Source organism: Poecilia latipinna, unplaced genomic scaffold (assembly GCF_001443285.1).
Source record: "Poecilia latipinna isolate Pla-1442-1.1 unplaced genomic scaffold, P_latipinna-1.0 Scaffold1160, whole genome shotgun sequence".
Taxonomy (NCBI): Eukaryota; Metazoa; Chordata; class Actinopteri; order Cyprinodontiformes; family Poeciliidae; genus Poecilia; species Poecilia latipinna.
The window spans coordinates 298,822-312,783 of record NW_015113776.1 but is presented as its reverse complement, the minus strand read 5'-3'; the positions used below and the strand labels follow the sequence as shown (position 1 = coordinate 312,783).

The window sequence follows — 13,962 nt, the reverse complement described above, 5'->3', positions numbered from 1 at the left end:
AAACATAAGTTTTTGTGCAATTAATCTACAAATGTGTTTTGCCTGTGTGTTTTCATTTACCGAAAATAAAACCACTATGAAATGTTGCCACTGTTCATGAAATCTAAGAAAGAAGGTCGTTCCCACAGACAATGAGATACTGTTCTCATTGTCTGGCCTGTTCCCTCACAGTTTTCGAACAACTAATACATTTGTCAAGTGCTTTGCTGACAGGACATGGAACAGAAGAGTCTTATCATGCAGGTGAGAAGGCCCCTTCTCACCGCCTCGAGGTCAGCGTTGTGGTTTGGAGCGAACATAGGGATGCAGTGTCTCAAGAGAATCAGTCACTGTGATCTTTAAATCCACTAGAAAATCCATGCTCAGCATTTTACACAACACACAGACTCCATCTATAGAGAAGGCTCTGACTATTATTCATGTCTTTTCATCTGTTTCCAAAATCAACATCCGGAAAGAAGTGTAAACGTAAAACGTAGGAGACGGCACGTAAACAAGAGTCTGCACGTGTGGAAAATCCGATCCTATTCTTTCCATACGGCTTTCAAGTTGGTGGGGCAGGGAAAGCGAGGGGAAAAACTATCACAGCAGAGGGAACACCCCACCCTAGAGGACTGCAGCCCACACTCACCGCTACTGCCCCAGAAAAGCAGGAGGGATGTTTTGGCGTGCCAGTGTGCAATGAAAAGCACATTGGTGCCGCGGACCACATTCAACCAGAGAGAGACTACGCTTCCGCAAAACATTCCTCTTTCACAAAAACGTGGTTACAGCAAGTTTAGTGTAAGAGGATACAAAACAGCAAGGCTGCTCAGGGGTTAATTTGAGACTGTCCCATGAGTGTTAACATTCACGTCTAGCTTCCCAGTAACCCGACCCACCTCACCTACTTCCCTAACATGTTGTGAGTTTCCCCCCAGGGTCCAACGTGGGTCTTTTTCAGGAATAACTGTTCGTGCTTTCTTTCTCATAAATCTCACAGCAACTTTTGATGCAACAAAATGCCATTCTGGACCATAAAAATATTACCAGTGTACCAAACAGAACCTGAATGCAGATTTCTCCAAAGGTAACGTGATCGATGGCGTCATGCAATCACTGGAAACGGATTCGATTCACAGTTGAGTCAATGTTTAAACCCATGACTTAAGAAATGGAAAATCAGAAACATGCAGCTACCCGCACAAAGAATGTTAACAAAAGAAACAAAAGAGGAACAAAAACCGGTACAGAAACCTGAAACTACAGAGAATCCTAGCATTAATATAAACACAGATAAGTTGACATAATTAACCTTTTATGTGGTCAGCAATCTGCTTTGTGTGCACATTCTTCTTAATCCACCGATCTATGATAAGTGAAGCATATTGCTAATTTTCCTGGTGTAAAGGGCTCAGCATAGAGTCGCTTAAAGCGCAGATGGAAAGCATTAACAAAGATTTGCTTTGCCCACATCTTTATGCAAGACTTTTACTAAAGGGGCAGTATATATGTTTTCCAGCCACATAGAATCATTTCGTAGCATAATCAAATCAATATGTCACCTTCAGTTGTTATAAAATGCTATGTATATCAAATATGACTCAAAAGAAATTCAACTATGTAATTTCGCACTTTGAAATTGGGCATCTGTCTCTTTAAGAAGTCCTGCTCTTTCCAACACTTTTGAGGAAATCATCACATCGCTACTCTATTAACCCTCTAACAACTAATTTTACCAGCATTGCACTGAGAAGTAGATCATATAACGAGCTCAGCAGATACATAGTTCCAGCAGGTGTTTGCTAATTGCTGCTGGCTAGTCTGAAGGAACCGTTGTGTGGTTTCCAAGTTAAGTGGACATTTGAAAACTGCAGCTCAGAGGAGGAGCTGAATGGTTGCTATGGAGATTAAAGGATTTCTCAAACATGCATGAAAGAATCAAAGCAGAACTCCAGATGAGTTTTTGATGATGGAGCAAAACTATGGCACACATAATACTGCCCTACTAAAAATGGGGTTGTGTACCTTTATACTAAAAGTTCTACACAGAGTAGCACATAAAACAAAAGAAGAAATTGCTAAGTATTTAAAGCCTTTTCTTAAAGCAACCTCGTTCCCCACATGAATGTTCAATTAGATTTAAGTTAAAGTCTTTCACAAAGCACGTTGGAGGAGGTTTTCTTGTAAAATCAGCTTTAACTTTACCTTATGTGTTGACTAGTTACCCAGTTTCAACCACACCATGATGCTGTCACCACCATGCTTCACAGTTTGCATTAATATTTAAAAAGAAATTTCAGATAGACACTTCCTTTGTATTAACTGCTTGGCTAGTAGTTTAGTATGTGCTCTCACCTGAGATTTTATATAAACAAGTGTGTTTGCATCCAACTCAGGGTCAATCAGCTGAATCTACCACAGGTGGGTCTAGTGAATTTGTGGAAACATTTGAAGGATGATCATAAACATGAAGCACCTGATCTTAATCTGGAATATTTAGGCAAAGGATCTGAATAGTTATATGCAAGTAATTCATCACTTTATTTGATAAATTTCCTCCTGTCATTATGGTGTACAGTGGACAGAATTTTGAGAAATTAAGTCATGTTGGAATCAAGTTTAGGTTAGAAATACTCGATTGGAATAAGGTTATTGTTGGGCTCAAAGTAAAGAGAGAAAATATATATTCCTGGTTGGAAATCCCCAAACTATTCCTTTATGTAGCTGCTTCTGCCTTTGAAAACTCTACCATAGGACAAATGACAATAATTAGTGCCAAACATTTTTTTCTGTTTAAGTTCCTCACTGATTCTGCTGAAATGCAATTATCTGGACTGTAGGTCATTTCTGGGTACTGACATGAATCATTATTTCCAAATGCATCCATTTCTGGAAATGTCAAAATGTCACTTTATGTTTAGGATGTTTTGCTAAATTCTCCTGTACCAGACTGTGGGAGTGTTCAAATGGTCTGAAACATTTGGACAAGAGAGAGGAAGTCAAAGACAAACGGTTAGTGATAGAAGAAAGTGTAATGACTTGAAAACAAACATGAAGAGGCACTTATTTAAATTAGCTTACACAACAATGAAAAAAATTGAGAATTGGCAGTTTTGTCAATGCATCTGATCATATGAGATTTAAAAATACCAAAGCATGTCAGCTTAGCAAAGTATATTTTCCTAAACTTTGATTTTTAGGTAGCTATCGCATGTGATTCAAGGGTTTCTGAGCTGACTGACTTGAGTGGATCATTTGTACAGTTTGAAAGTGGGTCATGCTGCATGGTGACCCTAATGTATCTCTTTTTCCTCACAGTCGGAAGCCTTGTCTGTTTATTTTGGATGTTTTTCTCGTTCATGTGTGGATTTTGTCCCGTCGCTTTGGCCTTCTTCCACATGGCAACGAGAGGAATGTAACTGTCAACACTGAATTTGCTTTTTCTCTTTCTTGTCACTGTGTTCATGTTGTACTCTTCCTGTTGCCGAGTAAATCCATCTATCAACTCCTCAAACATGAATAAAAAATTACAAGAAATCAAAGAGAATATGAATATAATGGATGGAAGTGGGCCACCAGATCAGGGGTGGACAATATGAACTTTTATAGCAATATTTTGTGGTACTGTTGTGATAACAATAAAAAATATTTTTATGTAACTGTATGGCTATTAATGCATGGTACAGCATGCTTATCATCATTAATGACCCCTACATATTTTAAAAATATATATTTATTTATGCATAGTGGATTTATATCTAGTATACTTCAGATATAGTGCTTTTAGAATTTCATTTTCCTCAGTAAACAAAATAAATAAACAGAAATGCTTTTTTTTTATCTGAGAAAAGAGTCTGGATATTCTACCCAGCTACTCTCTTTTGGTTTAATCAACAATGCAACATTCCTAAACGATGATACTCCAGCTCTAAAATGGCATCTAGTACAATGCCATTTTCCTGGAACTGTTGTTTGGTTTTCTTTTATTAATAATATTTTGATTGTTTGAATCTCTGTCAGTAATGAGTTTACAAGAGAGACAGAGAAATCCCCATAGCCTTGCTGCAGTGATGCTAACTGGCATATCAGTGAACACAGTGTAGCTCACCTTCTACGCTGTGAGAGCGAGGAGAAGTTACTCTGGTATGGGGAGGTAGAGCAGCTGGTGACTCATAGTCACCTGTTGTAAAGTGTGCTAAAAGGTACAGGGACAAGTCAAATATATGCATATCTTGTTAAATATTTCCTTTCCCTGATTAAGTGTTAGTGAAAAGGAGGCTAACAGTAGCCTGTAGCTAAGCTAGCTAAGCCAATGGGTTAGGAATAACACTACAGTCTACTCACTTCTCTTGGAGGAAAACTGGGTTATAAACTGATACCCTTCATTTTGTTTTTTTTTCATTATCTTTTTTCTCTTGACTTTCTTGAAAATGTGATATTACTATTTTTCTAGCCACCAGGGTTATTATATCTTCTACTGAACACTGCTGCCAACTCCTCAGCAAGGAAAGTCGCTTATTGGCTGTCCTAAAAATCACTAGATGACATCATTACCTAATTTGCATATTTGGTCATGAGCGATCTGGACACTACATGACAGGGATAACTACTTTGACAAGGTAAAAGTGTTTAAAAATCCTGATTTAGAACTACAAATACACTTTATGAAAGTATTTATGAATTTATTAGACATTAAATAAATTCATAGATGTATTTAATGTATTATATTATGGTATCATTAATTAATTATGATATCACATGATATCATCATGTGCCTCAGATATGATATGTGCACTTTTAATTGGTTTAGGTGAGAATAATTAGAGTGGGTAATATTTACATCATACCAGAAATTGCATTTTCATTGCCTATCATAGGGAATTTTAAAAGGTATTTTATTTAGGTTCTATAGTTAAGATATATTTCTTACTTTTCCTTATTGTCAAAATTAGGAATGCATATCTATTTTTTTAGATATGACTTACAAACACACAGGGCATATCAGGGAGTCTATACTGTCATGATAAAAAGTCATGACTGTATAGAAACAAAACATTGCCTCATAATGAGGTTTTGGGATGAAATAACGAAGTGTTCACAAGTGACACATCTGTATGAAAGCATTGCAGAGTACTACTTACACTGTTCCAGAAAACTAAACGGGTTCATTAACTTGCTCATTATGTTCTGATGGTCAACAGTATTGAAAGTCACAATGACATCCAGCACCTTGAATACAGTACCAGAATCTACGGTCATCCTTAAATCATTTAGCAGTTCTGGTTTTCAGTTCCTGAGATGGGTTTAAGCTAAGGCTTTTCTGAGCCACTTGAAACATAACACATTTATTTAAAAACTGTTTAACTGGAACAGGTTGCCAAGAACAGGAAGATTACCAATGAAGCTTTAACAGTTGCAACACTCTAACAAATGCCATTTGCATTGCACCTGCCCTGCACTGAATAGAGGTGTCAAACTCATTTTCGTTTTGAGCCAAATCAAGCTCATGAATGCTCTTAAAGGGGCGGTTGTGCCAGAATGTATTTATAAAACCTTTTCACAAACTGTTAAAATATCAATGAATTCTTAAAATTAAATATTGTTATTGAACACATGTTCAGTTCCTCCAGAATTTCGTGATTCTTTTTGTTAGTTTTTGCAATAAAAATAACAAGGAATTTGTTGTACTAATTTGAAAATATTTGGGATATTTGCAGTTATGTATGACGGTAAATGTGACTTTTTTTACATGCTGCTATAATCTGACATCAGTCAAGGTTGAGGGAGGTGTTTAGTACAAGTTAGAACCTTTTTGGTAATTTTTGAAAGAATTTGCAATAAACTCGCAATTATTACTGCAAAATACTGCGGGGATTTGTTGATGTGCGAATTTCCACAATAATTCACAAAAAAACTGGAGGGACTGATTGATATGATTTGATAGTAAACATATAAAAATTGCATTGATTTGGTTTAACACATAATATTTAAGCACACTTAAAGTTTAGTCTGGAATCTACGAAGGGCCAGATTTTATCCTACGACCTTGAGTTTGACACATGTGCCCTAGAAAATATATCCTCAAAAAAAAAAAAAAAAAAAAAAAACTTCATAATCAACAGTGTAAAAAGTCAGAAAACTGGGTGTCTTTGTGAAACTTACCTGTGCTCTTAGAGCCACTTTTATGTGAAATCGCCACAGTCACAATGACGATCAGTAAGCACAGCAGTGCAACCTGAACAAAGACAACAAGTTGCTGTTTAAGTCACCAGAGTACATGATTCATTAAGCAGCACACAGATACAACTTTACAGGCTTCAAAATCAAAAGCCTGAAACGGTGACTGGCTCTCTTACTGTTAACTATTTTTGGCAAACTTAACAGCTACAGTTTTGAAAGTTTCTCCATAACACCTCCAAGGATATTTCTTGTTATTGGGGCCAAAAAGCTACATTTTTACCAACCAATTCTTGTTTTTAAAAATAACTGGAATTGTACATTAACATTTCCTAATCTGTTCATCCTAGAAATAAAAAAAAAAAAATGTTTCAAATAAATAACTAAAAAACACAAAACTAAGTTGACATCCGGTCCTGTGATTCATACATTGTTCAACTTTATGATCTGAGGCTTGCCAGCTGTCTCCATATTTAATCTTGATCTGTTAAAAATGAGTGGACCAAGTGCTGCTGAGTTTTTATCTGCTGAGGGACAGCAGCTCTGGAGAGTGAGGGGTTTGTAATTAAATGGGTGTTTCAAAGAAAACACTCTGTTTATGGAGAGATGGGGGCGTACTGCCGTGTCTCACTGGCAGCAACGCCTAAAACAGACCCTCAGTGGTTCTTGTGGTTGTTTACTTGCCCTGCAGTCTGAGACCGCTTGGCATCTTCTCTGTAGCCAGAATTAAATATTGTTTGTGAGAAGTTATATTTTGCTTTTTAACTTTGACCATCGTGCTATCACTTTGCTGGAGGTGATATTTTAAATCACAACACACGGTGCAGTTTGCAGGAGCAACATTAAGTTATTCAAATTAAACATAGTTCAAGATAGAAATACATTGTCATGAAATAGGTGAGGTTATTATAGCCAATACTTTGATTACTAAGATGACCACCACATATTTACCACTTCTGCAGGAAAAAAACGCTAGTCTGTGATAATTTATTTTCTTTTACAAGTTAAGCAAAAAAAAAAAAAAAACATATTTCAAACTCATACTTCTTCACAGTTAGCACAGTTAGTGTACTGCAAGGCTGTCAAAAAGCAGGATTGGTGGAATTATCAACCACAAGAAATCCTTTTAGTGTGATTCACACTTACAAATGTGGCATTCCTAGACAGTTATGATAATATGTTATGTGTATTTGGTGTCTGGTCGTTTTTCTTTTGTTTTTTTAGGGAGAGGTGAGCAGACAGGATACCTTGATTTGCTTTCGTGGGAGCGTAAAATGTAAGCAGTGTGTTTGTGGGAAGTAAAAGTACAGTTTGTCCCATTCACACCTACAAGTCTGACTCTAAGTGGTACTTTTTTGCTTCAGTTCATTAAATTTTTTCAGAATAAGCTGTTATTATAAAACGAACCCTAGATTGCCAGGTTAGAGTGATGTCTGAAGTTCACTTGAAAGTGAACGTTACAGAATGAAACACCTAGACTAAAGTCCATTGTTTGCCGGTGCTGAACAAATTTTCCTCAAGTTGGGGCAATGGCTGGAAGGAAAATTCCAGTTGCTCCTTTTCAAAGAGTAAAATTGTTATTGGTCCAAATACATGCATTGTCATGGAGCATTACACTGTTTAGACTCTGGTTACAGTACTAAGCAGACATCTGGAGTTTCTGTGGTTTATAGCTTAAGTTAGAAGGAAAATAACTCAGTCAGAAGGAAGTAACTTAATGGAACAAATTAGTTCCATTGATAATTTACGCCTGAGGTGGATTTTGGAATAAAAAAAATATATTTACTTACGTATCTGTATGTTTTAACTGCATAAAAATAACATTAAAAAAAACAACTTCACTTAAAGTTTTCAGTCATTGGCTTTTGCGCTTTAAAAATAAAAGCTATTGCAGTTATTTGCCTCCACTTGGACTGGGCGTGGTTAGTCTATTTGCTTATTAATAAAGGAGGCTATTTGGAGAAACCTTTGACTGTGGCAGTAAAAGGCTCTTTAAGGGTGATACAAAATAACAAGGGTGGACTCTAATCCAGGTTAAAAAACGACCCAGGAAGTGTGGCACATAGTTGGGTCTGTAAGCAGCATTTATAGTGTCAGCATAAACACACACACAACGTATGCAGTATGTGTCTGACTGAATAACAGTATGGCATTTATGCACACTGGGATCTAAAACTTTAGTCTAACATGCAGTTTAATGTAATAGTTGCATGATTTGCTGATAAATCAGTTCTTTAAAGTGTGATTTTATGATTCTGAGTTACAAAAGAAAAAAACAGTGCACCAGGTTGCTGGCAGATGTAGTTTTGAACCCAATAGAGAATTAAGACATCATGTGTTCATGCTCATTTCTACATAAGCAACACAATGCCTTGGGAAAGTCATGCTATGTTGTCACTTAAATTTGGGGTGATTTAAATAAACCAAAACAAAACAGTGAATAACTTGGAGGTGGAAGAGAAAGAGACATAATTTTCAATTTATTTTCCCAAATAAATATCTGAAAAGTGTGGTGTGCATTTGAACTTAGTCGAAAGCTGTTTGGAGGACCAACATTTTCTGTATTTACAGACAAGTATTGTAACGTGTCTCTACCAGTTTCACGCATATATAGATTGCAATGTGTCCTTCCTACTTTCAAAATATCTCAAGACAAATCAGACTGGATGAACAAAATCTGTAAGCATTCATTTTCAAGACTTTTTATAGGTTTTCAATTGGATAAAGGTTTGGACTTTGACTGGGCCATTCCAGCATAGGAGCAAACTTTGATCTAAACCATCGCATCACAACATTTTGGTTCTCCAAAATCCATCCTGCTTCCCTTGTCCTGCTATAGAGAAGCATGCCCAGAGCATGACATGACTACCACCATGTTCCACTGTGGGCAGGGTGTGTTCACAATAGACATGCTCTGCAGGTAAGCCGAAATGTTTGATTTTAGTGTTACCAACACATTTCTAGATCGACTGTAAACTGAAGACTCCAATATTCAAAGCCTGACATATAGTTTTATAATCCCACTCTGCTTTAAACTTCTCTACAACTTGATCCCGGAGTTGTATGCTGTGTTCGTTGGCCTTCATGAAACTGCTTGTTCCCTGTTGTTGCCTAACAAACATCTGAAGCCTTCACAGAACAGCTGTATTTATACTGACTTTACGTCACTCACAGGGGGATTCCATTTTTCTAATTATATGGGCTTCTGTAGTTCATTGGGTGCATTGGTTTTTATTTATGGGTATCAGGGAAAAGAGGACTGAAAGCTGAAGTAAAACACATCGCAGCCATTAGATTTTAATTTGTGAGAAAGTGTTGAAAATGTTTTGTTGTGCTGCTACTTCATAATGACCTTTTTTTGGTTATCAAAAATGGGCACATAAATGATGCATATTTATATGTGCATCAAAATTTACACACAAATGTGTGAATTTTTACACATTTATGTGTGAAAATTCAAAGAATGTGAATGCCCTGAAATTAGCCTGTGATTCAAAGAACATGTTATTTAATGACGCATTGACAGCCTGAAAAAGGGTAGATTTTGGCTTTGAAGAATTTAATGAACTGGAAAACAGCATTTTTCAAGGAAAATTGGCAAAGGAAAAAAACATGAATAAACTACAAATAGAACAATTTAATTTCTCCGTCAATGCCCAGAGTGATTCAAGTGTTTTGTTCATGAATTTCCACGTGACCTAAACTGTGCTGTGAGGTCTGATTCTGCTTTCCACAGAAACAACTGCAGGACACCTGTGGGGCCTTTCCTGGCCTCTGTCTCTTTGCACTGGAGTGAAAACAGTTAGTTTCCACATTACTCTCTGGCACCACTGACAGTCTCAGCTGTGACAGCTGTGGATTAATGACGGGCAAAGCAAACAAGGTGAAAATGCTGACATGAAAGCTGTGGCTTTTGCACTTCATCGAGATTTCGCTGCAGTGCAAAAGAAATTTGTAGCAACTTAGCAATGATTAACCAATAAAACAATTGCAAAAAAAAAAAAAAAAATTAAATTTTACACTGGGCTTGCAGGTTTTTTTTTTTTTTTTCAAAGAAGGCATTAAAACTTTAAAATCTAATTATTGCAGATTCTTGAAAACAGGATATTGAGTTTCTTCATTTTAGTTGTAAGTAATTGACGTGATGCCAGATTAAAGTTTTTTAGTTTTTTTTATAGCTCTGTCACATACCCCAATAATGATTTTACAGCGGTGATTCCGCTTCTTCCTCCGCTCTGCGCTGATCCTCTGGCTCTCCAGCTCGGACGTCCCGAATAAAGACGCCGCCTGCTCCGGTTGCCGCTCCTCTCCTTTGGTCCCCTCCATGCCGCTGAGCGCACTAACGTCCTGACAGTTTTCAAGGAGGGAATGAGATGCAGTTAAGAGTTTTTCACGGCAATGAAGCAGGATATGAACCCTCTGCTCCGGCATGCACAAAGGACCGCCTTTTTTGACGTATTCTTGAGTGGTAAAACAGCAGGCGAGCACATGTTACAGGGTGTCACACAGACGTGATTTGACGTGAGAGACCCGCGCTGCTTTTGCTTTCGTTTGATATAGCAAAACTTTGAGCAAAGGCTGTCAACTTGCACAATTAATGATTTACTTAGAACGTTCACAGCAACATGTAATATTATGCTAAGAAAAATCTTTTGCTTTTTAAATAATTGTCATAAGTATCAGAATGGTGTTTTTGAAAATTAAATCTTTGATTAGGCAAAACATTACCTGAAGATGGCAAATAAAAGTCGTTGGAAAGAAAATGAGGCAAATGCTGCAGATGTCGCCATCCGGTGGTCAACGTAGATATTTACAGACACGTGCTTAGAGCTTCAGTCTATAGCTGATTGTTTTTGTTGTCTGTAACTAAGGTATTACTTGAAATAATTTTGGTGACATTTAAGATTTATTCCCCTTATTTTTTCCTAATCAGAATCACCACTAAATTTTAAAAAATTTTTTTTTTTTTTTTTTTTTTTTTTATTAATGGAATTTCTCGATACTGTTAAAACTGTTACTAAATGTCCATATGTCCAAACTTGTTGGAAAAGCCCACAGGTTGTGGGGTGTAACAGTTTATTTATAGTGACCGCAAGATGGTGCTGTTGTAACATTTGTAATACCCGGCACCAATAATGTTTACATCAATAAAAGCTGTTCTATATTATAATACTGATCAAACTTCAACATACTTCACTTCTGCGAGATCATCTGTGTTCCGTGAAGTGTTAATAGAAGCCACATGTTACTGGCACCTCTGACCTCTGACCTTTGTCTTGTTTTTACTCTTTTAAAGCTTAGAGTTCAGTCCTGCTGCTCTTTGTTTATCTTTGTGTCTGATAGAAAGAAAAACAGCGTCTGTCTACGTTTAAGTTTGAAGAGGGACTTTGTGTTGACATTCTAGGTTTGGATACATATGAATGTCAGAGTGTATGTTGTTACAGTATATGTAACTATATCACAAAGTTATGAGCAACATAAAACCGCAGGGTGGTGTCAACAGATGCTGAGGCATGGGTTGTGCAGAGATAACCACATTTTTCGAGAGTCATCGGCTACAGGCCTCCAAATGTCATGTGACCTTCAGATGAGCTCAAGAACAGTACATGGAGATCTTCATGAGGTGAGTTTCCATGGTTGAGCAACTGCATCAGAGTCGTAAATCCGCAAATTAACTGGAAAGTGCTGGATGTAATCATGTCACTAGACTCCAGAGGACTGGAAACGTGCTCTCTGGAGAGACAAATCACACATTTCTGTTTGGCAATTCGATAAATTGGTAGAAGGACCGAAGATTTCCATAAACACCACAGACTATAAATGAGATGTCACTCAAATTCATATGTGTGTGTGCGCGCGCGCATGTGTGTGTGAAGGCAGACAAGGAAATGCTTCTGGCAATGGTGTCTGTGTATAATGCTTCTGGAAAAAGACAAATTCTTGTTAACAGCGACATCCGTTGAGTTGATTTTGGGATAAACTTTATTTACTATAAATCTGAACGTGTTTCTGCAGCAACCCCTGCATGGAGGGAGCAGCAGGAATCATAATTTAGAGAGCATGAAGTGACAGTGTGGGACATATTGTATCTGACAGCAGTGCACCCACAGTTCTCCTCATATAAATGAGCTTGTGGAAGCGTGCTTGCAGCTGCAAAGCTTCTCAGCTCACTATAAAAGTCTGCCACTGAAACCAACTCTGCTTAAGAGTTCAGTCCAACCTTATGTTCCTCTTCTTATTTTTGGCTTCAGTATCTAACTTAATTTAGCTCTACTTTCTCAGCTTTGCAGATATGCTTAAAATGATTTTAAAAAAATGATACATGTTGCTTTTAGCATTTAAAGCTGCACATTTTCTCTGCAACTGCAAGAAAATACCTGAATGTACATTTTGTTTTATACAAGAAACAGAGTGGTTTTATTAGCAATCTTTTGAGAACTGAGAGATTTTTATTTATTTATTTATTTTTTTGAGAAAACATGTTGATTTTCATGCACCACGAGTGAAAACAAGACAACTGTTAAATCGGTAACAAGTGTGACTCATTCACAGACATTCATTAGAAGGACAAGTGCTCAAGAAGGACGAGCATTCACGAAGAAAGACAGATTCTGAGGGAAAGGACCAGTACCAAAGGAGTTTTGTCTGGTCACAGTGGCAGCTGGTGGTCATGCTGATGCTAACCACTCATTTCCTCCCATTCAACTGAGGCACGTTTTCTGCTGCCGTAAAAAGTAACTCCTAACAGCGACAGCAGGAGTCGAGTTTATTTGAAAAAAACTGGATTAATTGTATTTTTTCAGCATTTCAGCACAGAATTTTTTTTTTTGCTAGATCTTTGTTGTATTCAATACCACTTAATGGAATAGTGTATGCTCTCATTGTCGGTGCATGTTTAATGCCAATAAAACTGTGCACACATGAGTCAAGTGCAGATTAAACTGTCACTGTCTATGCTACCTAGTAACGCTCACCTCAGAAAACATGAAGAAACCACAAATAACAGACGAAACTGCAAATTTCTGAAGAACATCCGGGAAACCTTAATAAATAGAGGAACTGCAGCTTCCTTCTGAAACTGTTAGAGGACTTTCAAATGTATTAGATCCCTGCAGCTTAAATAAGGTGCACATTTTAGGCAGAGAGATGCATGTCTCTGCTTACAGAATTGTTCTTCATGCTTTGCTTTTTCTTTGCCATGATATAAAATTAGTAAATAAAAAAATATAGTTTCTAAACAGAATAATTTAAACCAACCTGACCCTTTGTGGAAAGCAGTTGCCCCTTAACCCAACAACAGGTTGTGTCAACTTTGAGAGCCCTGGCGTTTAACTGGCAATGAGTCTGAAATTGGGACTCACTGCTGTTTTATTTCAGACGTTATGAAGTTTTAAGTTAAAATCCAGAGCTTGATTGAGCTATATCAAAACCTTCATTTAGTATATTATTCATATACTTGGTTTGAGGTGGAGTAGCTGGTATGTTTTGGATCACCAGTACTTTGGAGAAACATCTTTTTCGTCACTTTTGAGCCTTTGTTGAAGGTATGCAATGTCAAACTCACAATTAATTATTATTGAAAGAAATTTGTCTTATTTATATCCACTGCATGGTTGTGCGCACACAGATTTGCAAGTAGCAAATTAGAGGTTACGGCTTTGGTGTATTCTCGTTATGGATTTCAGCAGAACAACAGCAACTCTATACCATAGGTACTAATGCATGTGTGGTTGTATTGAAGAAAAAGACTTGGAAGGGACTTGAGGATTAAGGAAAAAGTATATAAACTTTGGTAAACTGGCA

At 37.1% G+C, this 13,962-nt stretch overlaps 1 protein-coding gene across 1 annotated transcript in view; it reads right to left on the bottom strand.

Annotated features, from left to right (window-relative positions):
• LOC106960148 (ectonucleotide pyrophosphatase/phosphodiesterase family member 1-like) overlaps positions 1 to 10,605 on the bottom strand; it is a gene marked incomplete at its 3' end in the record, with an annotated part of 30,738 nt that extends 20,133 nt beyond the window's left edge. The window contains exons 1-3 of the mRNA XM_015053105.1: positions 10,351 to 10,605; positions 6,145 to 6,217; positions 4,091 to 4,177 (exon numbers count right to left, since the gene is read on the bottom strand). Of these exons, the coding sequence (XP_014908591.1) occupies positions 4,091 to 4,177; positions 6,145 to 6,217; positions 10,351 to 10,590 (400 nt within the window). The remainder of the gene's footprint in view (positions 1 to 4,090; positions 4,178 to 6,144; positions 6,218 to 10,350) is intronic.
• Positions 10,606 to 13,962: the final 3,357 nt, after the last annotated feature.